General features: G+C 51.2%; 2 protein-coding genes across 6 annotated transcripts; one reads left to right on the top strand and one right to left on the bottom strand.

The window, feature by feature from the left end:
• Positions 1–985: 985 nt before the first annotated feature.
• On the bottom strand, positions 986–15,049 carry wdr33 (WD repeat domain 33). Its single transcript, XM_005946391.3, has 21 exons — positions 14,836–15,049; positions 12,221–12,438; positions 12,066–12,134; positions 11,786–11,890; positions 11,593–11,688; positions 11,314–11,465; positions 6,138–6,235; positions 5,920–6,046; positions 5,592–5,746; positions 5,433–5,511; positions 5,016–5,126; positions 4,716–4,810; positions 4,546–4,632; positions 4,158–4,297; positions 3,914–4,069; positions 2,723–3,481; positions 2,583–2,640; positions 2,158–2,470; positions 1,839–1,999; positions 1,511–1,690; positions 986–1,389 (listed from the first exon to the last, which is right to left on the bottom strand). The coding sequence occupies exons 2-21, from the start codon at positions 12,422–12,424 to the stop codon at positions 1,256–1,258; spliced, it is 3,279 nt and encodes a 1,092-aa protein (XP_005946453.1). The 5' UTR covers positions 12,425–12,438; positions 14,836–15,049; the 3' UTR covers positions 986–1,255.
• A 2,284-nt stretch (positions 15,050–17,333) lies between these two features.
• LOC102306166 (myb-related protein B) lies at positions 17,334–25,475 on the top strand. 5 transcript variants are annotated; one of them, XM_042213812.1, is made up of 16 exons: positions 17,334–17,973; positions 18,246–18,300; positions 19,039–19,132; positions 20,822–20,893; positions 21,051–21,146; positions 21,233–21,453; positions 21,525–21,684; positions 21,764–21,892; positions 22,001–22,129; positions 22,354–22,458; positions 22,677–22,804; positions 22,891–22,984; positions 23,064–23,153; positions 23,462–23,650; positions 23,786–23,886; positions 24,986–25,475. In XM_042213812.1, the coding sequence occupies exons 2-15, from the start codon at positions 18,275–18,277 to the stop codon at positions 23,873–23,875; spliced, it is 1,623 nt and encodes a 540-aa protein (XP_042069746.1). In that variant the 5' UTR covers positions 17,334–17,973; positions 18,246–18,274; the 3' UTR covers positions 23,876–23,886; positions 24,986–25,475. The 5 variants fall into 5 exon arrangements, with proteins under 5 accessions (XP_042069746.1, XP_042069745.1, XP_042069747.1 ...); XM_042213811.1 differs by having other exon boundaries at positions 17,339–17,973; positions 18,246–18,294; positions 21,764–21,919; positions 24,986–25,474; XM_042213810.1 differs by having other exon boundaries at positions 17,340–17,973; positions 21,764–21,919; positions 24,986–25,474.
• The last annotated feature ends 59 nt before the right edge of the window (positions 25,476–25,534 follow it).

Below are 25,534 nucleotides of genomic sequence, written 5' to 3' on the forward strand. Positions count from 1 at the left end.
GGTCTTTGAACGCATCATCACAGGAAGTTCCTGTGTGAGGGGTCAGAGGTCACGGCCTGATAGCCACAGTGTTCAGTTGGAGGGCAATGTAAATTTCAGCAGCACATTATGAAACTAATGATGAAACTGACATCATCACAGAGAAAACAAAGGAGGCGACTGAACGCAGCGAGGCTTTGGTTAATGAACCTGAAGGGAAAAAACTTCAGCTGTGTTAAAGTGAGGCGGCCAGTCTCTTTAGTACGTTTAAACTAAACCACAGCAGGTTCCACTGAATTTTAAGGAGATTAAACTCTGACGAGCTTAGTCTGAGATCTGCAAACTGTTTAATGATCAGTGCTGTTTGACGTAGAGCTCTGATTATCACCACACTGCTCCTGGAGGAAGTCGTCCGAGGAGGTTTTTTTACACTCACTAAGAGGTTCTACACCGACTCGCCGAAACCGAAGAGTCCACGTGAAACCAGGATGAGGACAGACTTTAAGGTCCATTTGTGTCTCCAGGAATGTGACGGCCCTCAGGTGAGGCTCTGCGTCCACCTGTACGTCCTTCAGGTGAAGACTGCAGTCAGCTGCACATGAGCTTCTCTGAAGGTCAGGTGACGCTCCCGGGGTACAAACTTTATTCAGTAATTACACAGACAGCGAGGTTACATATCAAACAGGAAATGAAACGTTCAGCTATGATTAATGATGAGCCAGATTCAGCCCTGAACGCAGGGAAGGACCTGACGTCCTGTAACAGGTGCTTACCTGTACGAGATCAGCGATGAACCACCTGACACAAGCATGGCCGCACCGCGCTATCAAAACCACCCCAACAAAATCCTTTTAAATAAAGTTTCACAGCTGGTTTCTAATGTTCAGGGGAAGCCTCAGAGATTCTTAGAGTTCTGAGCACTGAGCTGGAGCACCACAGGAAAAACTTTATTCAAACACAACAAAACAGACAAATGCCCCCCCCGTGCACAGGTGGAGTCGCTGTGACGAGTTTGAAGTGTGAATCTTTATTGTCCACCTCAGTGAAAACACAAACATAGAAATCTGTTACAAAAGGACAAACGCTGCAGACGAGGTGAATAAAAGACGCCGGTACAGTCTCTGCAGCACCAATCACGAGCCAGAACAGGCTTCAGCCTGTCACATGACCACTAGTCCAGCAGGAAGCCCTGCCCTCAGTCTGTGCAGGGACCAGCAGGGGGATGACCAGAGGAGAGGAGGATCATGGGACTTTTGTTCTTCTTCTTTCTCTAAGACTACCGGCTCCGGCCCCCCCTTGGTGCTCCTCTGGGTGGCGGTCCTCCTCTCCTGGGGCCTCCTACGGGACCCCAACCGCCCCGCCCACCTCGACCAGACGGGCCATAACCGCCATCCTCCCTCTGCGGGCGACCTGCTCGACAACACAGAGCGGGATGAGGATTCATTTTTAAAACATTAAAAAAAAAGCTCAAAAGTTGTTTTTTAAAAAGGTGAGTGTTACAGCAGAGCAAAACTGAGAACACGTCGCTCACCTCCGTCGGGTCGCTCTGACTCGTGATCTCGCGGGTCGCCGGTTCCTGGGCCATCCTGCCACGGACGCTTGCGGGGGGGAAGTGACGCCATGTCCATCCCCTGCATGGAGGAGGGGCGCTCTCGACCGGTCGGAGTCGACCCATCGTGCATCTGCTGCCCGTCCCGATAACCATCGTGACCTACAGACAGGAAGAGGCACCGCCACAATAAGAGTTCAGCCTCAGCTGCAGGTTTTCTGGACTGTGTGGACTCGGACCTGATTCTGGCGTTCCTGAGCCTGCAGTAAGAGGGACTCAGCAGCAGGGGGCACGCCAGAACCAGACTCACCTCCTCCTCTGGGCGGAACACCTCCTCGAGGCGGCCTCCCGTGGCCTCCGGAGTCCCAGCTTCGACCCATCTCCTCAGGGCCATCGAAACCTTCCTCCTGGCTGCCGTAGTCATCGGGGTAACCTCGACCGCCAGGCCGGCCTGGGCCGCCTCCTCTGTACCTGAAACAGTCCACGGCCACACTCTGAGGTTCTGGAACAAACTCATCAGGAAACTATTCTCAGAGATCAGGTGAGCACGAGACGCCCCCTGCTGGACTTCAGGCACAGTGCATGACCCTACAACCATCGTTGATTACAGTCTGTGATCAGGGACTCACCTGTCATCTCTCCGTCCTCTAAAGCCTTCCCCACCGAACCGCTCATCGGGTCCCCAGTTCCCTGCACTCCCTCCTCCTCGGTGTCCTGCCCCCCTGTGGCCGCCGCCTCCTCCTCCTCCTCCCCCCTGGTATCCTGGTCCTGGCCTCCAGCCTTCCTCTCTGCTGTGGAAATCCTGGCCTCCGTCAAAGTCCTGCGACCCATGTCGGCCCTGCTGGTTGTCTCCCCAGTATGACCCTGAGCCCTGGTCTGGTGCCCCTGGGCCCTGCCGGTCCGGAGGGCCCATGTGGTGGCTTGGAGGTGGCCCTCGAGGGTCTGATGAATAAAAGGAGTCAACAATGACTGTTAGGACTCAAGAAGGCAAAATACACCAGAGCCCCGAACAGGAGCCCTGAGAATAGCCACATCTGACTCAGGACAGTTTTACCTTTGTTGTTTGGCCCCTGCTGCCCCATCCCATGCATCATGGGCCCCGAGTTCTGACCCTGCAGAGACCACATAAAGTCAGCGTCAGTCTGTCACACACAGGGCTGATTGTGGACCAGCCAAACATCTACAGGAGCTCACCTGGTGCTGCATGTACGGGGGTCCCTGCATGTTTCCTGGCGGCCCCTGCATGTTTCCGTGGGGGCCCTGCATGTTAACAGGGGGCCCCTGCATGTTTCCATGGGGTCCTTGCATGTTACCAGGGGGCCCCTGCATGTTTCCTGGAGGTCCGTGCATCCCTCCTGGGGGCCCCTGCATGTTGCCCATGCCATAGTTGTTGGGCATGTTCCCATGTGTCCTTGGTGGGGGCCCCATCATCCCCCCCTGCATAGAACTCTGGGGGCCCATCAGGTTCCCTTGAGGTGGCATCATGGCCCCCTGAGGTGGGGGTCCTTGAGGATCTCTTGGACCCATTCCTCGAGGGGGTGGGCCCATCATGCCACCAGGGGGCCCCTGCATCCCTCTGGGTCCCATACCATGGGACCCCTGGGGGCCCATGTTTCTTGGGGGGCCGGGATGTCTCTGGATACCTTGGGGCCCCTGCATGTCCGGTGGCCCCATCATGCTCTGAGGGGGCCCCTGGTGAGACTGGGGTCCAGAGGGTGGGCCCATCTGTCCAGGGCCCATAAATGTAGGCTGCATGCCTCCAGGGCCCATTGGGGGGCCCATGGTGTTGGACATCTGTTGAGGAGGCATGTTTGGAGGACAGCCCTGCTGACCAGGAGGCATGGAGCCCCCGGGGCCGCCGGGGCCCGGGAAGGGGGGCATCGATCCCTGTCCCTGTGGGGGGCCCATGTTCCCATCCGTGTTCATCTGGTTCATTCTGTCCATCTTCATTTGCTGCAGAGAGAAAAAACAATGAGGGTGAGGAAGCAGACGTGAGGTTTCATTAAGGCTTCAGTGTTCCTACGAAGGTCTCATAGCCGCTCTGATCGTCTATCGATGCGCTTGCATGGCAACAAAAGGAATTCTCACACTTTCCTAAAACAAGCTGAGACACGTTAGTGATCGAGGACGCGTAAAGGAGGCTTCGGGTCACCGTGGAAACGGGACCACAGTGGCAGGAACAGACGCCGTTCAGCTTCTGGAGTAAAACCAAATGTTGAAGGTGACGAGCGTTCACAACAAAGCTAAAGAAACACGGTTAACGCTTCACGTTCCCGAGGCGCAGCGGGTGTTTTTTCTCCGTGGGATTAATCAGGTTGAGCTACAGCTGAACTCTAACGATCGGAGTGGAACGGGCAATCGGCCGGCGGTGGCAGACGCGCTCACCTCCAGCAGCATGGGGTTGGTGTACTGCAGAGCCGCCATCTCCTGCTCGATCTCCGCCTGAGTCTTCTTCTTCATCTCCACTTTCTGCTCCACCTTCCTGTCTTTGGACAGATCTCCAGAAGGGGGCATCACCGGCACTTTGTTCTCCGCCCAGGCCTGTGAGGAGAGAGACATTTGCATTCAGTGTGCCGACGACCGCGCCTTCAGGAGGCGGAGTTTAAAGTGCGGCGAGTTGACTGCTCACTTGTTGGAACTGCGCAGGGATCGGTTTGGCATACGGGACTTTCTTCTGAGGGACCTTCTTAGCGTCTTTGCCCATGACCTCGTCCACGCCCCAGTCCAGCCCAGGGATGGACATCTCCACCTCAGGATCCGCCTCTTTACCTGTGGACAGAGTCACACCTGTGTGAGGAAGAGAGTTGCGCCCGTGCTCCCTGTTCAGCCGCTTCTGTCCTCTGAGACGTTGAGTCAACGGGAGCCTCATCTGCAGTCCGAGGAGTGAACCTCTGACTGCCAACGCTCGGGGGAAAACGAACCACGACTTACAAACAGAACCTCGTTTATTCTGAAACAACATCTGGCTCCTCCTGCAGCAGCACAAACAATGTCTCGTTCACAGAGGTCAGACTTACTGCTCTGCTCTTGCTCCATGGCCGCCTTCAGCTGCTCGGGGATGCCCATCCCGGGGATGGCGGCGATGCTGTTTGGCTCCACGTCGTCTGAAAATAAAAGAGCGCAGCGGAATCAGCTGAGGACAGAAAAACCTGCAAACGCCGACAGTCGTTTGTCCTCCACGGCTCACCGTACTCCACGCCGTCCTCCGACATCCCAGGCAGCAGGTTCAGGTTGTAACGGTCTCTCATCTTATCGCCCGGCCGGTTCCTCGTCCAGAACTTGCTGAGAAGGTTAAAGACAGAAGACTTTAGAGAGCAACTCTAGGAATCAGCCTCCATGTTTCCCCAGCAGGCGGTCCTGGTTCTGCTGAGGAGCCACGACCGCCTGCTGGTTCTGAACCAGGACAACCATCAGCAGCTGCACTCCAACATGGAGGAGGAGGAGAGGCAGCCAGAAAGATGAAGAACATGGCGAGGTGTGCGAGTACCTGGTGTGGTCGTTGGAGCCGGAGCACAGGATGTGACCCAGTGGGTGCCAGGCCAGACTCCAGATCATCCCCTCGTGAGCCATCTCCATCCCCCCGACCTCCTTCTCCACCCTGACAACACCAACGGAGACAAAGTCAAACGCGTGGCAATCGTTTTGCAGAAGGTCGTGATGCTGTGTGATGCTATTACTCCGGTTTAGTAACCTGAGCACACTTGCTTCTGCTTTATAGACTTCTAACTGCTGAGGCCACGCCCACACAGATTTGTTGGCCAATCATGCAGAGTGATACTCAATACCTCAGGTTAAACATGGATGCGATGTGTGGGACCATCCAATTTGGTGAGAACAGGAGCTAAGAGAGTGTATTAAAAATGGCAGGAGCGAGTGGGCGTGGCCTACACTGGTCTCGTCATACCCTGCGTGCCAGAAGAGCAGCGACCCGTCGGAGCCTCCGCTGGCGAACAGGCCTTCATGGACAGGATGCCACGCCACCGCTGAAAAAACAGAGAGAGCAGTGTGAGAATGGGGGCGGGGCCAGACGTTAACATGCAGGTTAAGCGTGCCCCACCCTCACCTGTGGCCTCCTTCTTGTGTCCCCTGAACACCTGTAGCTCCTCCTTCAGGTTCCTGATGTCAAACAGCTTGCACAGGTGGTCACGTGACGCTGTCAGCAGCCAGTTACCATTCAGGTTCCACTTCACCTCCATCACCGTGTTTTTGTGGGCGTGGCTGATGAGAGACACACCTGTCAGATTGTGCTCATAGAAATTTCTATTTTATATTAATGTTGTTTTTTCGACTTCAGTCTTTGTTCTCGTTTCAGCGATAACGCCTCAGTTTATCATCTACGCGTCCTAAACACACCATCAGGCTCAGAGGTCAGAGGTCAGCGGGGGACTCACAGTGTAGCCAGGCTCTGTCCCGTCTTTGGGTCCCAGAACTTGATTGGCTGCTGGCTGTCCTTGCTGCCCGACACCACCAGGCCTTTGGTGGGGTGCCAGTCGACACACTTTACATCAGCACCGTGACCTGAGACACACACACACACACACACACACGGGTGAGGACTACATGACAGCAAGGGGCGGAGCTGAACGGCCTCTGATTGTTCGGTTCCTACCTCTGAGGATTCGCTCCTCGTGGCAGCGCAGGAAGTCCCAGATCCGCACCGTGCCGTCATCTGAGCAGGTGGCGAATTTATTATCGGTCGGAGAGAAACTAAAGATAAAGAAGAGGGGAGGAGTCACAAACCTGTCTGCCAGCAACCAATCACAGATCAGACTCATCAATAATGCGACACAGAGAAACATCCAGGAGCCCCTCAGGTCAGAGGTCACAATTTTCTAACCAATTCATCATCAGCTTTACCCTTCATGAGCCATCGTGGGGCGCCGCACCACAGCTTGAGAACCACAGTTAACAGTCACCTGAGACTGGTCACATGACTCATGTGGGAAGAGGAGCTGGGGGTGGGCGCTCAGGAGAGTGGAGGTGATCAATCAGCTGATCAATCAGCGCTCAGCGTTTCTGGTTCTACGTCGGGATTATTAACCACCCAGCAGGAAGTACTCTGTGTACTGCAGTAAAAGTACTCACAGGGGAGTCTGCCACAGCCTCGCGCTCACCCGGGCAACGCTGAATAAATGACATCACGCTCGCCGACCCAACAACGTGCCGATGAACTCTGACATCACATCCTTTCTAAACCACGCCGTGACTTCCCAACACTCACTGCTTGCGGTTTCTGTTCCCATCATGCACCTGGTCTAATGAACAGCAGTTTGGGAGCAGATAAAGGAAAAGAGGAGAGCTGTGATTGGTCGGTTACAGAGGCTGAGAGTGACAGCTTAATTACAGCGACGCCACGTGCAGCTGGACGAGAAACGTAGCGTTTAAACTCCTGTTGTCACGGCAGCTGTTTGATTTACATCGTGTTGAGCTGAGCGACGTCAGCGACGACCTTCAGCAGACGCGTCAACGTTTAAATTAACGTTTAAAAAAAACTCTTCCCGCCTCCTGTGGAAGACCTGAACTCTTAGGTTCGTCTGTCGGGTACGACGGAGCGCGACGACCACGTGAAGAAGAATATTATCGACCATTTTCAGGAGAAAGTCTAAACGTGCAGGTTCCAGCACCTCGTGTAGGTGAGTCAGTGAAACAGACTGATCGGCTGTCCTGTGAAACAACATCCATGTTTACTGTAACCATGACAACCTCACACCTGTCCACGACCAGCTGTTTTTGTGCAAACCTACTCATCCACGTTTGAGTCTGAGCTGCTTTCTGCAGCCTCCTTATGAGCCAATCATTTCCTTCTTTTAATAAAACAGACTGAAGTACGAGCTCACTGACGCGTTTGTCTCAGTTTGCTCAGGACCCAAAAGTCTACGACTGAACCTGAACGCCTCACTGCTGCTGACGAGCCTGGACACAAACATCACCACATCTGGATATCTGAGGTTTCTTATCCAAGTACTGTACTGGAGTAACAGTACTCAGTTACTCTTCATCTGCAGGTTTAACAGGCTGAACTGCTCCTCCTCCTCTGAGGAGCTCAAACAGCTCCACCTGCTGGATGCTGAGTGACACTGCACAGGGCTCAGGTGTGGAGGACACAGCTGAGCCTGGACAGTGATCAGGGATCAGTGGGTGATCTGCCTCCACCTTCAAGTTTCTGGGCACCCACGTCTCCGCTGAGCTCACCTGGACCCACGACACCATCGCCCTGGTAAAGAAGGCCCAGCAGCAGCTGCACGTCCTCTGTGTCCCGAGGAAGAAAAACCTGGACCAGGAGCTGCTGCTGGCCTGCTCCTCGGCGTGCTCTCCTCCTGCCTGGTGTTTGGTCCTCGGGGGCCACGACTGAGAACAGGAAGGCTGCACAGACGCTCATTTACACCTCCCCTGGAGGCCATCCCCAGATCCTCCTGTCTCAGGTAAACCAGGGCCATCACAGGAGACCCCGCCCACTACCTGCCCACTACGCGTGGGAACTTTGTTACAGCTCTGAAACGCTCATGCAGAGAACCCAGACCAGCCGAGTGCACCCGCAGCAGCCCTGACATCACACTCGGCTCACGGAGCTCGTCGTTCCTGTAAGGTGCTGCTTCAGGTTGAACGTGATAAATCTGTGAGCTCGGGTCCACGCGTTCCTGTTGGTGCAAAGTGTTTCTGAAACACGTCTGGGTTAAACACGAGTGCGCCGGGACGATGAAGACACCTGACTTCAGATTTAAGAAGTGAGCCTCGACCTTCTGTGAGGCCGATCCAGGACCAGGACCTGCTCCTCCTGAAACACGGCTCAACAGTTAAACCAGGAACGGAGGTTTCTGGACCAAGTCCAGATCCAGGTCACCGGCATCACCGCCACCACAGGTATGGCACATGATCGCAGCAGCAAGTGAAGGAAGGCTTTATAAAAAGTGGGCGTTCAGCTGGTGACACGCCGACGGAGGATTTCAAACCTATAGCGACATCAGCAAACGCACCGCAGACACCGAGAGTGACCTAAAACCAGACACACGTCCATCTGACGTCCCGCTCAGACGTCTCAGCACCCTGACCCGGCTGAGTCACCACCGTCGGCCATCCTCAGACTGAAACGACCTCGCTGCACAAATCTGTATCACTCACTTTAATCTTTGACCATTCACGCTCAACTTCACCCTCCAGCTTAGAGTTTCATCATAGATGACCCCGTGACCCTCCTGCAGTACCATCAGTGCCCAGCAGAGGGCCTCGGTCTTCTTTCTGTGTGTCGGAGCTCTGAAGATGAGCACTGTACGTTTGCACATCGATTACATGTGACAGGTGGAGCTTAAAAATAAAAATACCCTGCTGCCTCTCTCCGTGCGTAACACTTTATGTTCTGGAATTCTTTTTTCCACTTGACTGTCCTTCCTGATCACACTGGCTGCATTTCCACATTAACATTAATATACGATTAGAAACTCCTGGACAGCAGCCCACTCAGAGACTCGGCTGTAACTTGAAGGTTAAGGAGCTTCAGGTGGGACCAGACACAGCGAGCTGGTCTGCAGGCGGTGCACAGCAGCTGCTCAGGTGGCAGGAACTGGGATCAGCTGATGGTCACGAGAATAAAGCGCATGAAATACATGAGCGCACGTATGCCACAATCGTCCTAAACTGCACAGGGAGCCATGGTTACAATGTCCACCACCTGCCCCGCCCACTCCCGCGTATAATGAGCAGGCTGCAAGGCTCCGAGGTTATTAAGACAGAGTTAAAGAGGAGCTTTGACAGAAGATTTAATCTGTGAAGAATAAAATTACATTATGAAATACTAAAGTGCTTCGTCTCATAACCAACAGCTGGTGAGGGGGTGGAGGGGCGGGGCATTCAAGTTGGACTTGTAAGACCTCAGGGCGACTGCTGTTGAAATTATGTGCTCTATAAATAAACCTGAATTCTGCACAAACGACTGTTTAGCAGAGCCAATCAGAGAGCAGGTAACGCCTTCGCTTCAGCACAGAGGATGAGCCGTTTGTCAGCCTCACAAGGAGAAGAACTGAAGCTGAGCTCTGAAGACTGAAATCATCATTTATGTTTGACTCGCTTTGGTTTTGGCACCATTTAAAGTCTCTGCTGAAGTTTAGAGAGGTCACTCTCATGTTTAAACCGTCTGAACTCCACATGACCTCAGACACATTTTACCCATGGGCCCAGTTCCTGTGCTAAGCTAGGCTAGCAGTTTCTAGTTTTTTTCAGCTCATTTGTCAGGCTGGAGCTCAGCCTAGCTTAGCATGAACACGAGGAACAACAAAGGCTGAAGCGAGTCAGCAGCAGGTGGTTGTTCAGTTGTAAACCCCGTGTGAACCACATTTAAACACATTTACGGTGGTGCAATGAGGTGGTGAATAAGACTTAACAACAGCTGTCCTGAGGTGAACATTGTTTAGTTTGAGTGAGCAACGGACCAATAGTCCTCTGCTGTGTAAAACTCTAATTTAAACATAACCAATCAAACGCTATGACATCATCGTGTCTTGATGCATGCTCAATCTTCCAGGTAAGGAAATCCCCCAAAGTTGATTCTGTTCATTGGACGTTTTCAGTGCAGACGCATGTCGGTGTGGTCATCGAGTGTCAGCTGACTGCAGATTTCCTTATAAACAGTACATCTGCACAGTGACTGACACTCGCACCTCTGACTGACAATGGGCGGTGAGGTCACCTTCATGATCGTTAATATGCAAATTAACCTCATCATTGACCAACGAACATATCACTGATCATGAAACCTGCAGTCAGCTGATACTGAAGAAGTCACCTGATGATGATGAAACGTTTCTGCAACTGAAAATGTCCAGATGAACAGAATCAACGTTTCAGGATGACGTCGCTGTTTTTAATGTGCAGCTGGAAATGTAAACAGACCAATCAATAACATCAACTCAGAATCACTGACAGAATCACAGACAGGCTGAAGGAACTGGACCCAATCTGAGCCGGTCTCCAAGGAGGCTAAATGAGCATGGTGTCCCGCGCACGTACAAGTTCGTGTTTTATTTAGCCGCTGAGCTAAGCTAAGCTTCCTTGTGGACTTGCCTCGGACTAATAACTACAGTTCTACAACTGCACTGCTGGAGAAACCAGTGGATTGTGGGTAACGTAGTCCTGCCCTGACTCTAAAAGGACAAAGCTGTTTGGCCAAATGTTCCTGGTATTGTCAACATAGACGGTGGACAGAGTAACAGGAACACCTGCAGAGGACTCAGGAGTGGCACACCTGATGACATCACTCTGTACAGGTGTTCCTGCTGGGGGTCAAAGTTTAGCTTGCTGGTCCCAGCCTCTCCCTCAGCCTGACTAACCAGAACGGTCCAGCTGTGTGACATCATTTGTACCCTGATGATGTAACAAACTGGAAGGACGACTGCCCAGCTGCATTATGGGAAACGTAGGATCCCTGTGTTTAAGGTGCAGACTTTGAGTTCAAACCTTTATTTAAACAGCTACAGTTTACTTTATTGATCCCTCCTCAAACTTTATTGGAGCCTTTATTGATCTCCTCTCCACCGACAGCACGGGGCGCGCCCGGAGCAGATAATCAATGTGATCACTTTATTTGTGTACACAGATAACAGCTCATTTGCCACAGCAGGTAGAATATGAACAACAGATCACTGCAGTGTTGCAACAGCACACGCTTACATCTGTCATTACTCGACCACAACAAACACAAAATGTGGCGAGAGCGGAGGTGGCGCCCCCGTGTGGCCAACAGCGTGCAGCACAGACTGGCCAGAACTACAGAGAATGGGAGATTGGGTATAAACCTGGCTTCTCTAATCGCCTCCTTGTGAGCCTGGAACATCTTCACGTTGTTCATGTTGGACTGCCAGTACTTCACGTAGCCGCCGTGGTCGGCCGTCAGCATCCACATGTCGTTGTGAGACCAGGTCATGGCCCGGACCGGACTATCGTGGGCCTGCAGGGGGAGGACGGAGAGGGGGGACGTTAGGGACGAGTGAAGCCTGCTGAGACTTAAAGGTGTGATTCAGACCCTCCTGTCCAAACCAGTATTAACTGGGAAGGACAGTGGGACGGCTGGTTACCTGTAAAATGGTCTCGAAGTTGAAGGTGAGTCCGTTCCACAGAGTGAACTCCCCACTGGAGGCTCCGGTCACCAGGCGGCGGCCCTCGGGAGTCCACTGGAGACAGACAGGAAGCACAAACAGTCACGCCTCAAACGGCCACAGCACACATCCCTATGCCACAAACAGGTGAGCAGGAAGTGATGCGGCTCACCCTGATGACGAACACGGGACACTTGACTTTGTTGGTGGAGGTTCGCACGAACTTGGTGGTGACGGCGTTCATCGGGTTACTCAACATGCCAATGGGAGGAACCAGCTGCGGGCGAGACGAGAGCGAGAAATTTCAGACTCGTATAAGGTGAAAACAAACTCGTGCTGCGCAAACAGAGCCTGCACAGCAGGCGTGTGCTGTGGGCGGGAGCTCCTGCATGACACGTGTGCTGGGTGTAACAGAGGGTCGGGGCTGCCACGCCCCCTGCTGGCAGACTCACGTCGTTGTAGAATCCTGCATCGGGCTGGATGGCCCTGAAGTCTCGGTGGTCTCGCTGCCACAAACGGTTCTGCAGAGAAAGAAAAGACAGCGTGACGCCTGAAACCCGATCACATGCTACACGGCGTGCTTAGCATTAGCTTTACAGGTGTGCACCTCCAGGTATCTGATGACGGACGGGTTATAGTCGATGGTCTTGCGGTTCACGGCCTTCCTCATGCGCTTGCCATCAAAGGTGAGCTGCTGCATGGCCTGCTGCTGGGCGAAGTCCGGCCTCTTGTAGAACACCTGCCGCGGCGCCTGGTGCTGGAAACGCGGCATATGGAAGAAGCGCTGCGGTGAGCCCACGTCCGTCGCCATGGCGACCGGTTAACCTGCAGACGGAGTCAAATAAGAGTCACCGGGACCAGCTTTTCAAAAGTTGGAGGGGCGCGTGAGAACGAAACAAAAAATGAGCTTCAAAAAGAATTTTACAGCAAAAAAAACCAACTGAATTTAACCTTCAAAACAGACAAACGCAGGACACCGCGAGCGCCGGCGCGGGAGCCGCGAGGTCTTAATCTATGTCTGTCCTGGATTAAGACACGTCTTCGTGCTGTTACCAGGTGATGTCACCAACATAAACTTCATTATTTTAGACATGAACAAAAACAACCTGCCTCAGTTTCTCCAGTAATCGTGTGAAACACCAGTGAACGTGGACCACAGCTCAAACCTCAGCCCCGACCCCTGAACTGTGCTTATTACAGCAGCAACAACAGCAGGGCGCCAACGCGTCATAGTTCCTGTCAGACGTGCAACACCTGCGAAGGTCTGGTGGGAGGGTCAGGTGTTTGAACTGGCCCACATTCAGCTAACCTCAGAGTGACGCCCACCCGCAGTCTGACAGACAGGCCACATACAGACATGTTCACCTGACGTCCTCACATGTCACCAGACTGCAGCAGTAACAGCATCACAGCGTGCCTGCAGCGTGCCTCACGTCCACGTCTTTATGGCAGCCTCTGAGCCATCTGTACGATCACACCAGCGCCACATTAACATTTTAACAAACAGACGTCACAGTAAGGCTAGCGCCCAGACTCAAAAACACAGAAGAAGACCGTTAACCCCTGCCAAGCTGCGCGTGCCACAGTCAAAGCAGACCTGCTGAAATGCTCACAGGAGACAGGAAGTTCAGGGAAACTAAGGTCACAGAATCCCAGGAAAACTCCCCGGAGCATTCGGCCTCATCCAGCTGCGAAGCTCTCAGAAGCCCTCGGACCGGGATCGCTCGCTCGCTGCGAATGACAGACGGCAGCTTCCAGAAAACCCCAGACTTCGGTTGCCTAGGTTACGGTCTAACGTTTTTATCAGCAGTATCCTGTGCTCTCATTGGTAGTTGCTTCTGTCCCATGAGTTTTTCATGACCCGCCCACTTCGCACCAACAGCAGTGATTTCAAAGGTCACCACTGTCAAATTTGCACTCATGTTGGCACCAGTGTGGACGCAGCCAAAGTGTTTGTCCCCCTCAGTTGAACCTGCTCATCCACAGCCAATCACATCATTCTCTGTGCTGTGAATGAATCAGTCCTGCTGACTCCTCGTCTCATTCTCATACCTGCTGGAGGCCAAAACAGTCCAACTGTGATAAGAGCCGGACGTTGGCCAGGCTGGATGCAGGCTTTGATCCCTCTGTAAGCACATCAGTCCCAGGTTCTAAGACTAAACTGTGCTGTAAAATAATGGAGATATCCTGGAGTCACAGATCATCATCATCCAACTGCTCCCCTCGGCTTCTCCACAACAGATCATCTGCCTCCATCTCCTCCTATCTCAGCGTCCTCCTCCATCACACCAACCCTCTGCACGTCCTCCTTCACTACATCCATGAAGCTCCTCTGAGGTCTGCTCCTGCCTGTAACACGTACTCTCCCCACAGATCTCAAACACACCAGTCCACAGAGCCTCCTGCACCACCCTCACAGCTACTCTACGCCATCTGTAGTCCACTATTGTAACTTTAAAAGTTAGAGCAAACAATGCTGACTGTATATGCAGGTAGTTCATTTAATATTTATAAATGAATCAGACGCATGTTTACACAGCAGGTGAGCATATGCACTCTCACTGACCTGTTTTTATCTGCATTTACAACTGGCCTTTCTGCTGCTACATGAAGGAACCTGAACAGTACACCTGACAGGTAACCCGCTCCTGCCTGCCGTGGAGGAGCCGAACACTGTAGTGATTTCAGCCCGAGTCATCATCCTACCCGCAGGCTGTGGACTTTGAGGAGCAGCTGCAAATGTTCAGGAGAAACGCGGTTTAAATAAACTTTACTAACCATGAACGCTGTGAAGCGATCGCAGTGTGGAGGAGCTGATGGTATCACGTGTCGGCACACACTGACTCCTGCAGTGAGAGCCAGCCACCGAAACCACCTGAGAAACGCGGACACCTCACAGAACACCTGACGCTGACCTGCGGTGAAAACCCGCCGCAGGCTCGGGGTGGGGGTATCCCGGATTTAAACACAGCGGTTCCGGCTGCAGCTGGGCTAACGCGGCTAACTCGGCTAATAGTGCTAGCGGGTGCTAACCGTTAGCACGCGCCTCCGGGAAAACGCTCCGTGGGACTCGTGAGCCTCGGCGCGGATACAGGTGGGATTAAGACGGTGAGGTGAGCCTAGCCCGCGCAGGTGTGCCAGGTGCGCGCGGACGCCTGCAGGACGGGGTTAAATGGCGGCTCGGAGCGGAACAACAAGGCGCCACTGCGCTCATGAACTCACCGGCAGTCTCCGTAGCAGGTAGGTAGGTAACTAGCGCGCGCTCAAGGAGCGCCGCGGGGCTTCGTGAAGTGGTTCTCCTCAGGAGCACGAGCGTCTCGGACTGCACTCAGTTCGGATCGAAGCACGTTTGCTTGCTTCAACCTCCACCAGACTCCATCATGACGCTCCGTCTTCTTCTCGGCTTCTGCTGAACGGCATGCCGGGAAATTTTCGTAACGCGCAAAGGATTCTGGGATACTGAGTTTTACCTTCGGCCATTTTCTGAACGCTTTTTTTTATTAGTAATATTAACATACAAACAAAATGCACCATATATTACAGATTCAGAGAATAAACATTCCTTACATATTAGCAACTTTCATACATAGTAAAAAGAAAATATAAAGATGGGGTCACATAATTTAACAGATTATTAACTCACTAAATAAAAATCTTCCACAAAGGAAACAAAAAAGCAGCCTTTTTCTTTTGAACTAAGGTCAAAGATTTAACCAACAGGTTTAAGTCGTTTTTCCAGTAAGCTAGTGTTGGTTTGGTCTTAAAAAAACGACATTTATGTATAAACTGCTTGCACAGGATTAATAACACATTAACACCATAATTAGCTTTCTTTTCTTTCAAAAACACTACAAACATGATCATATTTAAGGTAAATGGGGTAATTTGAATCCCACTGGAATAAAGCCAGGTATGAAAATCCAACCAAAATATTTGTATAAAATTGCACAAAAAGAATAGATGGTCCAAATCCTCCTCTTCTGTTTCACAAAATACACAATTACCCGTTTCTATTTTGAATCTAGCACCAAGGAGTCTATTTGTCGGGTAAATTTTATTCAAGATTTTAAATTGGACTTCTTTCCCTTTAGGAGGGATAGGGAAGGTGATATAATCAGTTCTTATTCTTTCAATTTCTTCCCTTTGGAAATCTTTTAATATGTAATTACGTCTAAGTAAATTTGGAGAATAAAGACTCCTTAATGAAGATCCAAGAAACTTATTGTTGCATTTAACATCACAAAATCGAATACCATCTATATATAATTGCCTTAACTTGGGGGAGATGTCAGAATATATTATATCATTTACAACTATGTTTTTAAGTGACAATGGAATGGATTTTATAACCCAATTAAATTTACTTTTAGAACATTGGATATTAAACTTTTGGCAAAAATCTTGATGTCCTAGAACATGTCCTTCCTCATCTACAAAATGGACAATTGCCCAAACACCTTTTGATAACCAATCTTGAATAAAAATAGATTTTCTGTTCATCAGTATATATCTATTGTTCCAAATTGGGCTACCATTTTCTGAAGGCTGTAAACGGAAAAAGTCGTTTTTAAACTACATAAACAAGAATAAAACCTCCGTTGCTGCCATCACGGATGTGCTGAAGCATGTGAATGACCTCAGAGTGTCGCTAGCAGCAACTATCTTTAGTTCAATCGGACTCAGTTTTGTTGAATTGTTGTCATTATACAAAGAGACACAACAAAAGAACCAGCAGGGGTTTGTGTAATGATAGTCGCTATTAAAGAAGCTACCCACAGGGGGCGCCCAGGAATGTAAACGGGAGGTCTGGAAAATAAACAGCTAGCTGTAGCTAGCACAAGGAGCAGTTTTTGATGTTTTATAGATGAATAAGAACTTCACAGTTTGTGAATCTGAAAAGCTACTTCAGATATTCAGACCTAGCCAAAGACACCTCTGACACAAATTTACAGTCCTGGGAAAGCAAAATACACCTGTGGGGTCAAAGGTGAAGTTAGGCTCAGGGTGGATATGCCTTTATCAGACTCCCTGGGTGTGTCCCAATTCAGGGTCTGCACGCTTGAAGTACGCGCACTACGCGTATACATAAATGTAAATTTCAAAACTCAACCCCATCATTTAATTTGTTTTTGATTGAAATTGAATATTACTTAAACTCTCTTAAATTAACTTCCAATAAAAAAGGTTTATCATTGATTGAAATTCATTCAGAAATGTTTAACGACTGAGCTGTCACAACTTTCAAGTACAAAGTTGTTATGAAGTCTGTCACATTCCCCACCTTTTTTCTTTTTTTATCCTGTATTTATTTATGCTTCTTATTTCATCGTACTGTATATTGTTACTCTTATTTGCCTTGTATGTCTACTGTACAAACTGAACTGGAATGCGTACTTCAAGCGTGCAGTCTCAGGGACACAGCCCCTGTAATCTCTCAGGTGTCAGGTGAAAGTTTCTGTCTCTAATGAAGGATCCTCTTGTTGCTGTTAGAGATATAACTGAGCTGTCATCTTCACCTTTAATGACATCCAGCATCCACCTGTAGAGAGGCGTGGTCAGAGTGAAGATGGGCATCATGTAAAAAAAACAAACCTTGAACAGGTCAGCGGGACAACAAAACAAAAGAAACCAGATTACATTTCAAAATGAGTTAGATTCAGTTTGGAGATTTCACTTCATTGGTAATATTTAAATTTCAGCTTGTTGTTATCATGCTGATTGTTGTAATTCTGACTGTATCCGTACAAGAAAATAATAAAACAGACGGATCACAGAGAAAACAAAAAACCAGCAAAAATAAATACGTGAAATGAAGAAAAAGGACAACAAAATAAAATTAAAAATGAATGCATTTGCATGCAGGAGAGAGGAACAAGGGGTACATTAAAAAAAATTAAACCGCGATATTACGTCATCGAGGCCTCCCCAATCACAGAACGAGACTTCCAGGACTCTCACGTGATTCTCCTTCCAATTGTTGCCGGTAAGTTAACAGAAAAACGTTTTGTTTTGTTTTTTTGACTAGTTAAAGGGAAAACCGTCTCAGACTGGCCCGCTACTGTACGGGACAGAGGGCCCAGAGAGGCACCGAGTTAAAGTTAAAGTTTCTCTGACACTTTAACGCGGTTTGAAGTCTCCATCCCGCGGCTCTCGGGTTAGCCCATTGCTAACGCTGCTAGCCTAACCGCCACCAACGGCCAGCCCCGTGAGGCTTTTACTTTGAAAGAGTCTAATTTTAAATGAATTTTAATTAAAATCTGCTAATTCAAGTCTGAGGAAATCTGTGGGAGAGAGCTCTGAATCATTTAAGGGAACAGTCAACAGGCAGCGCTGAAAGCGTTTGAACACATCAGTCTGCAGGTATTCAAAGGAAAACCATCAAACTACAGTCTCTTTTTAATTTAATTAAAAAAAGACATTGACATTAAAAATAGAAAAAGACAGAAAAGTGAACCGTTAACACCGAGAAGAATCGAGTCTTATTAGAATTAATGAAGTTCACAAATATTAAAGACTGAATACTGAGGTGGAGATTTACTAGCATTAACTTGTCTTTTGTTACTGTATCTGAAATGAAACTGTGTGTGTGTGTGTGTGTGTGTGTGTGTGTGTGTGTGTGTGTGTGTGCGCAGGTGTTTGTGTTTCCCTCTGAGCAGCAGAGATGAGCAGCAGGAGCAGCAGGTGCTGGTGAGAGTACACACACACACACACACACACAGAACACGACACACACACACAGAAACACAGAAACACACACACACACACAGAAACACACACACACACACACACACACTGGCTGTTTCCACAGATATCGATCGTCCCATCAAACGATCGATAACTGAACAGCACTCCTGTGTCGCCTGTGTAGGGGGCAGACCTGGTTCTGCTCCTGCAGGGTCAGGTCAGAGAATCAGACTCCTCTGACCTCTGACCTCTGCCACGTTAGCTGACGTCACTCTTCTTCATCACTCTGGTGCTCAGTTTAAGCCTCGGCAGCTCCTCTTCATCCCTAAGCTGCTGCCCTGTGATTGGCTTTCTATATTTGCGCTGAGGAGCAGTTGAGCAGGTGTCCTGGCGAGCATGCGCAGATTTCGTGTCTGTGTCTGATGTGATGTCACCGTGATGCGTTTTATCGGCTTGACGCTTCCAGGTGCGGCCCCGCCCCCTTCATCGGCCACAGTGCGTTCTGTCCCCACTGGCGTCTGACCTCACCTCTGTCTATTTAAAACACTTCCTGTGTCCAGTGGGCTCTTACACCTGACATTGCAGCTGCTTTTATTTTGGTACATTTGTCATTGCCTGTCCCCAGTTCCCACCAGCAGGGGGCAGCAGGTCACACTGTAGAGAAGTTTACTGATTTTAAATGACTTGAAGTGTTATGCAGAGAGCTGCGTGCTGATTGGCTGCGTGTGTGTTCTGTGTCAGTATGAAGGGTCGTTCCAGCTGTTGGGCACGTAACGGCCCGGGGGGTCGATTCTCCAGAGCCGCTCTACAGAAGCCTACCTGGACAAAAGACGAGGTAACACACGATGCAACACTCTGTGCACATCCTGTGTTCTTTCACAGTAAAAGCCCTCCAGCTGCACACTTTTATTATGAAGGCACAGGAATCTAAAGCTCTGAGTCAAACTGGGGGACGTACTCCAGGAAACAGGGTTAGCTAACAACTCTAAGATGAAGCGGTGGGTGGGTGTTACCATGGTAACAGACTGTGTGACCTAAGCTGCTCGCTGTTGTCTCGGACTCCTCATCGCATCTGGATCTACAACCAAAGGGTGGAGAGTCCCGGGTACGTGGGGCTCTCCACCCTCTTGGTGAATGTCAGGCACCAGCCTAAGCAGAGAAGCTAGACAAAATGAAATGGTCATAAACCGCATCTTTCTTATAAAAACCCGACTGGAGGGCAGATCCAGTCTGTTGCTACGGGCAACTGATAACCATCAGTAAACTGTGCCTGTACCAAAATCGATCAGTGGCCCAAAATGATCAAATGTTTTGTCCCGTTAAAGACGATCATGACGGTCAGCACTGACACGCCGTCATGTGATTAAAGTGGAGGCTCTGCTCTTTATTTACCCGTTGCCACGGTGAAGCTTCTCTGCTCGCGCTCACAGCTGACTCGGGGTTTGATGTCCCGCTTCCACGTGTTTGACTTGTCCTGGTGTATATCCAGCTTTAACTTCACACGCGTGTTAGCGGGTGATCTGTGAAAGCTCGGGCTTTGGTCATTGTTTATCAAACGCAACGGTGCAGCCGATTGGCTCAGACCGACGTCGCACACTTTGACTGAGCATGCTCGGATGTAGGGCAGGGCGATATGACCAAAAATATTTATCACGATATACATTTGAAAATTTGCAATAACGATATAATTGACACGACAAAATGCTTTACAACTCCACAACTTTGATGGGTTTTTGCACTAATAATGTATTTTCACTTCAACAAGCAGCTGTTTTATCTGCATTAACGTTATATAAAAATGTAACAGTGCAAACTCCTCGCTGACAGTTTAACCAAAAAGCATTTCCAGTGGAAACTGGCCGACGCATCCTCAGCATAACCATGTATAACATCCACAACACTTAAAAAGAGGTCATACACACACAATACGGTAACAGTATGTTGAAGCACAGCACGTATCACTCCGCGAGGCTCCGCCTACGATAGCCGTAATGCTCCCACAATCCATCAAGCGGTGCGGCTTCGTAGCTTAGCAAAGTCGCAGCGCCGTGCACATAAAATCGTTTCGAGGTCAGTAAACACAACCAGAGTTCATACATAAGGACACGGGATTATAAGGGGCTCTGTCGACTTTCAGAAAAATCAAAGGATGATTTTAAGTGCGCCGTATTTTCCAAACAACACGGTAATAACGACGGCCCGCTAGCATGCGCTACCAAAAAGAGTGCTTTGTTGTGTGTCTGAGAGTCGAAAGCTAAACCAGTTCCACACCAGTGAAGCTGCAGCATTTTTACAAACCAGTTCTGGTTCATCGTTTCATTCAACGATCCGCTTTCGCCCTTCTCGTTCTGCGTCGCCTCCATGTGCGTATGAAAACAAAGGCACTGCGCATGCGCGTTTTACCCATATTCTATCGCCATATTTCATTTTCCTATCGTTGCCCAACATTACACCAGTGTTACTGTGAACGGTATGATATGGCCCAGTGTGGAGGCGTTACCGAGCTACTGCTCTCCCTCCTCAGGACGAGAAGCTGCAGCGGCTGGTGAACGACCTCGGAGCAAACTGCTGGTCTTCAGTTTCCCTTCATTTCAGAGTGAGTAGTTTGATTTCAGGGTCACTCAGGTTAAACGACCTGTGACCACAGCCGTGACCAGGGTGAGAGAGTAGTTCACAGACCGTTACAGTGAAGGTGAGGAAGCGCCTCGTGGCTCTGCAGTTTGAACATACGCCACCTTCTGTGTCTGCCTCAGGGTCAAAGGTCACCGGTGGAGTGTCAGCGGCGGTGGCAGCAGATAAAGAATCCAGACCTGGTCAAAGGTCCGTGGACGAAGGAGGAGGATCACAGGGTGAAGACCGTCACATGAGCCCCCCTTAGAGTCAGACCCTCGTCGCATCCGTCATCGCTCATGCTCCGATGTCACTTCCTGTGCAGGTCAGAGAGCTGGTGCAGAAGTACGGCGTGAAACGCTGGTCGCTGGTCGCCAAACACCTGCACACCCGGAATGGGAAGCAGTGCCGCGAGCGCTGGCACAACCACCTAAACCCGACAGTGAAGAAGACCAGCTGGACGCTGGACGAGGACCGCGTCATCTGCCAGGCGCACAGGCTGCTGGGAAACCGCTGGGCCGACATCTCCAAGCTGCTGCCCGGCAGGCACGGGAACCGGTGGGGGCGGGTGGGCGGTGCTCGTGTGTGGTTACCCGCTGACCTCTCTGTGTTCTCAGGACGGACAACTCCATCAAGAACCACTGGAACTCCACCCTGAAGAGAAAAGTGGAGAAGGAGGGATACCTGCAGGTCCTGCGCCTCCACAGCTCCTACGTCGCCTCCACCTCGGCACCGGCATCCAAGAGCTGCGGCCTCCCCTGCAGCATCCCTGCAAAGGTCACCACCTGCCCGGCACTGTCTGTGAGGTCAGAGGTCAGTGGCGTGCTGGTAGTAATGCTGACATGTCGTCCTGCAGGCTGACAGTCTCTCTACCTCAAAGGACGAGTCCAGCTGCGCCTCCGGCAGTCAAAGCGTGTGCATGCGCCACGGGAGCTCCGCCCACCTGTGCTCCTCCTCCCCCAGATCTCTGAGCACGAGCAGACCGGTAGCGTCCGTGGACCTGATGGAGGCGGTAACCGTCTGACTGTCAGACTCGCTGACGGCTCGCTGTTCTCACCTCTGCTCCACCTCTAACCTGACTTTTTAATCGTAGAGCCTGGAGACATGGAGCCACGACTCAAAGGAAGTGACATCATCCCTGAAACAGCCCCCAGCACTGCTGCCCGTCTGCCCGCACAGAAACGACGGCCACCTCTCCGCCATGGGCCTGAAGGAGAGCAGCGTAAGAGCGAACACCTGCTGACCTCACAGTGAAGAAGGCGGGGTTTATTCTAGAATCAAATATTAACAGAAAGCAGAATCGGCAGCACGAGCTAACACCTGGCAGGTGTAACCGTGCCGCTCGGCGCCCTCACTGACCTTGGCGTAGCAGCCGAACTTCAGCTGCGGGTCGAGCCGGCAGAGGGCGGCGTGCCGCTTTAGGTGAAAGCCGGTGTTTGTGTGCAGGTTGCAGGTATGAAAGAGCAGGAGCTGGACGGCGAGGACGACTGCTCATCGCCCTCGTGGAGCAGAAGCAGCCAGATGGGAGCTCTGAACTTCTCTCCCTCAGAAGTGAGTCGAGCAGGCGTGGGCGGAGCGGGCATGCGCGGAGAGGGCGTGGGCGGAGCGGGCATGTGCGGAGAGGGCGTGGGCGGAGCGGGCGTGGGCGGAGCAGGCATGTGCGGAGAGGGCGTGGGCGGAGCAGGCATGTGCGGAGAGGGCGTGGGCCGAGCGGGCATGTGCGGAGAGGGCGTGCTCGCTCTGCAGCTCTGATGTCTTCTCTCGTTTAGTTCTTCAGTCTGTGCGCTGCTGACAAGCTGAAGCTGCAGTGTCCACCTCTCACCTCCACCCCCGTCTGCGCCCTCCAACACCCCGTCCATCAGGAGGAGGCCTGCCCACAGTGCAGCTCCAGCACGCAGTACGCCCACCACCTCACTCTCTCTGAGCACACCACAGTTCAATGTCAGTATTGATGAGTGAACTGAGGCGGGCTGCTGTGTTCAGGACGCCCCCAGAGATCCGAGAGAAGGTCAGAGTGTCGCTGACATCTGCTCCTCAAACACCCACTCCTCTGAAGATCAGTGCGAGCCCGGGCGAGGTGAGCCGTGCTCAGTATGAATCATCAGGCTCAGTAATTAGCACGTAGTCGATAATCAGCTGCCGTCCGTGTCCCTCAGGTCTCTGTGTCTTCCAGTCTGACGATGACTCTGATGTGGGAGGACCGGAGCGTGGATCCTGACAGTCAGCAGTCGGGCAGCAGCTCCGAGGTCAGACGCTCCTCACTAACATGTCGTGCTGTGGACAGGTTAAAGGTCACTCAGGGAACAGGGAGACATCGGCGGTCGAATCGCCGCTCTGACTGTGCTAACTGCGTGAACATGGGATCACCGAGGGCGACCTCGCACACGATGTCACTTCGGTTGCTGTGGCATGCCGGGTTGCCTAGCAACGACATTGTTTAAATCCGTTTTAATCTGCTGCGCTAACATGATGCTCGTGACACAGACGCACACACAGCAGGCTGTGGTCACGCCGCAGGGCTGCACGGGTCTGACCTCCGACCTCTGACTTCCAGGTTCAGGGCGAGAGTCTGCTGACCTCCATCCTGGACGTGCAGGTTGACCCCACCTCAGCTCAGCAGCAGCAAGTCCAGGCAGAGTGTGGCTTCTCCCTCGACAGCCCCCTCTCAAAGTCAGGGTTGGACGTGTGGTGGAGCCAGGTGGGCTACCTGGACTCACCTGAGTGCCCCACCCACCCCTTTGAGGTAACAACCTGAACCCAGCATCCCAACAGGTCACAGCAGGTCACAGGATTAAGGTGTGTGTGTGTGTGTGTGTGTGTGTGTGTGTGTGTGTGTGGCCGCAGGTGTGTGCCTGTGCGTGTGTGTGCGTGTGTGCAGCTGAGCGGTGAGCTGCAGGTGGTGCTGTTCGGGCAAACAGAGGATCAGATGATTGTGACGGAGCAGGCGCGCCTCTTCATGGAGCCGTGACCTTCATGCTGGTACGTCTGCTCCTCCTCCTCCTCAGCAGCAGCTCAGCCCAGTGATGGAGCAGAAACAGGAAACGGAGCCATGGTGGAGCAACGCCATCGCTGTGTTTCCTGTAGAACATGTTTCCTCTGCTGCGACTGGCCGGCTCGCTCAGTCAACCATCGACTGCCTCCACCTGCACCTGTGAACGCGCTGATGTCACAGTGACTTTTGTACCGGGGGCCCAAAGGCATTTCAGCATGGCTGCTTCCATGGTAACGCTCAGTGATGCACGCTGACAGGACTGCTGCGTTCATTGACCGCCGTCTCTGTGGGAAACACAGAGCTTCTAGCGGCAGGTTGTCTCTGAGCTCGTCGCGTGGTGTCTGCGGTAAGGTCGCCTCGTTGACCTTACCCCGCCCGCCCTCTTCAAATCCAACAAACGCTTGTGCTGCCGTCATTTTAAAGATATGAATGCAAGTTTCTGGAGGTCGCCCGATGTGACCAAAGAATTATTTGGACATTTTCATCAACAAAGACAGACTCATACTTTTTATTTTAAGGTGTCCAAGCTGAGGCCTGCTGAACCTGACACTCACCAACAGAGCCTCTGATGGGGTCCGGCTGAGGCGCACCGACCCTGCTAAACATCTGCAGAAATGTGCTGTTAATATCTTTAAATGAATGTGTGTGTGTGTGTGTGTGTGTGTTGGGGGGTTGACCTCTGATGACCGCTACAAACTTGCATTCATATCTTTAAAATGATGGCAGCTCACATGTTTGTTGGATTTGAAGAGGGTGGGGCAAAGTCGCTGTGTCCACGCAGGAAGTCTTTGCTTAGTGACGTGCGCGTGACATCTTACCGTGCACACACGCAAACTCACCTCCATGTTTGCGGGAGTCAGTGGCGACCATATTTTGATGATGCGTACGGGCAGTTTAAAGGCACAGACACACGTTTGAATCTCAGACTGCAGCATCGTGGCTTCGCTCGCTCACAGCTGTGCTTTTAGCTGCTTGGACAGACGGCTGAGCAGAAGGACGGACTGACAGCCGAGGCGTTCCCCGTTTACTTTGTCCTGATCAGCTGACTCGGTGTCTGACTCCTCTTCCTTCTCTCCTTTGTTCCAGCTGGTCATCCTGAAACTTCAGAGCGTGCTCAGTCTCAGTCGGCCCTCCAATCATGAGTGTTTCAGCATCAGCGCGGCCTCATCAGCGTGTGATGTTTGACTGACTGATTGTTTGTTTGTTTGTTTGTTTGATTGTTTGATTGATTGATTGATTGATTGATTGACTGATTGAGGAGAGGATGATGGGCATCTTCACGTGTATTTTAACGGATTTTAACCTCATAGACAGTTTTTAGTGCTGATTTTATGAACTGCTCCTTTAAACGTGTAAAACTTTTGATTTCTTGCTTGAAACATGGCTGAATGTTTTTAACACTTTGCTCTTTTAACCCTCACAATAGATTTATTGATTGTATTGATTGATATTGGAATGGATTTTAAATGATTTTATTTCTTTTTTTTAAACATCAAATTTGTGAAGTGACACAAAAACAAAGTGACTGTACAGTTTTAATAAAGCGATGAAGCTGGACCGGTGTCCCGACCTTTTTCTGAAACCTCAGTGAGCGTCTCTGACAGTGACGGTGGCTCCGCCCCGTCTGAGGGGTCC

The sequence above is a fragment of the Haplochromis burtoni genome, unplaced genomic scaffold (assembly GCF_018398535.1).
Source record: "Haplochromis burtoni strain Fernald_Lab_line unplaced genomic scaffold, NCSU_Asbu1 Contig_483, whole genome shotgun sequence".
Classification (NCBI taxonomy): Eukaryota; Metazoa; Chordata; class Actinopteri; order Cichliformes; family Cichlidae; genus Haplochromis; species Haplochromis burtoni.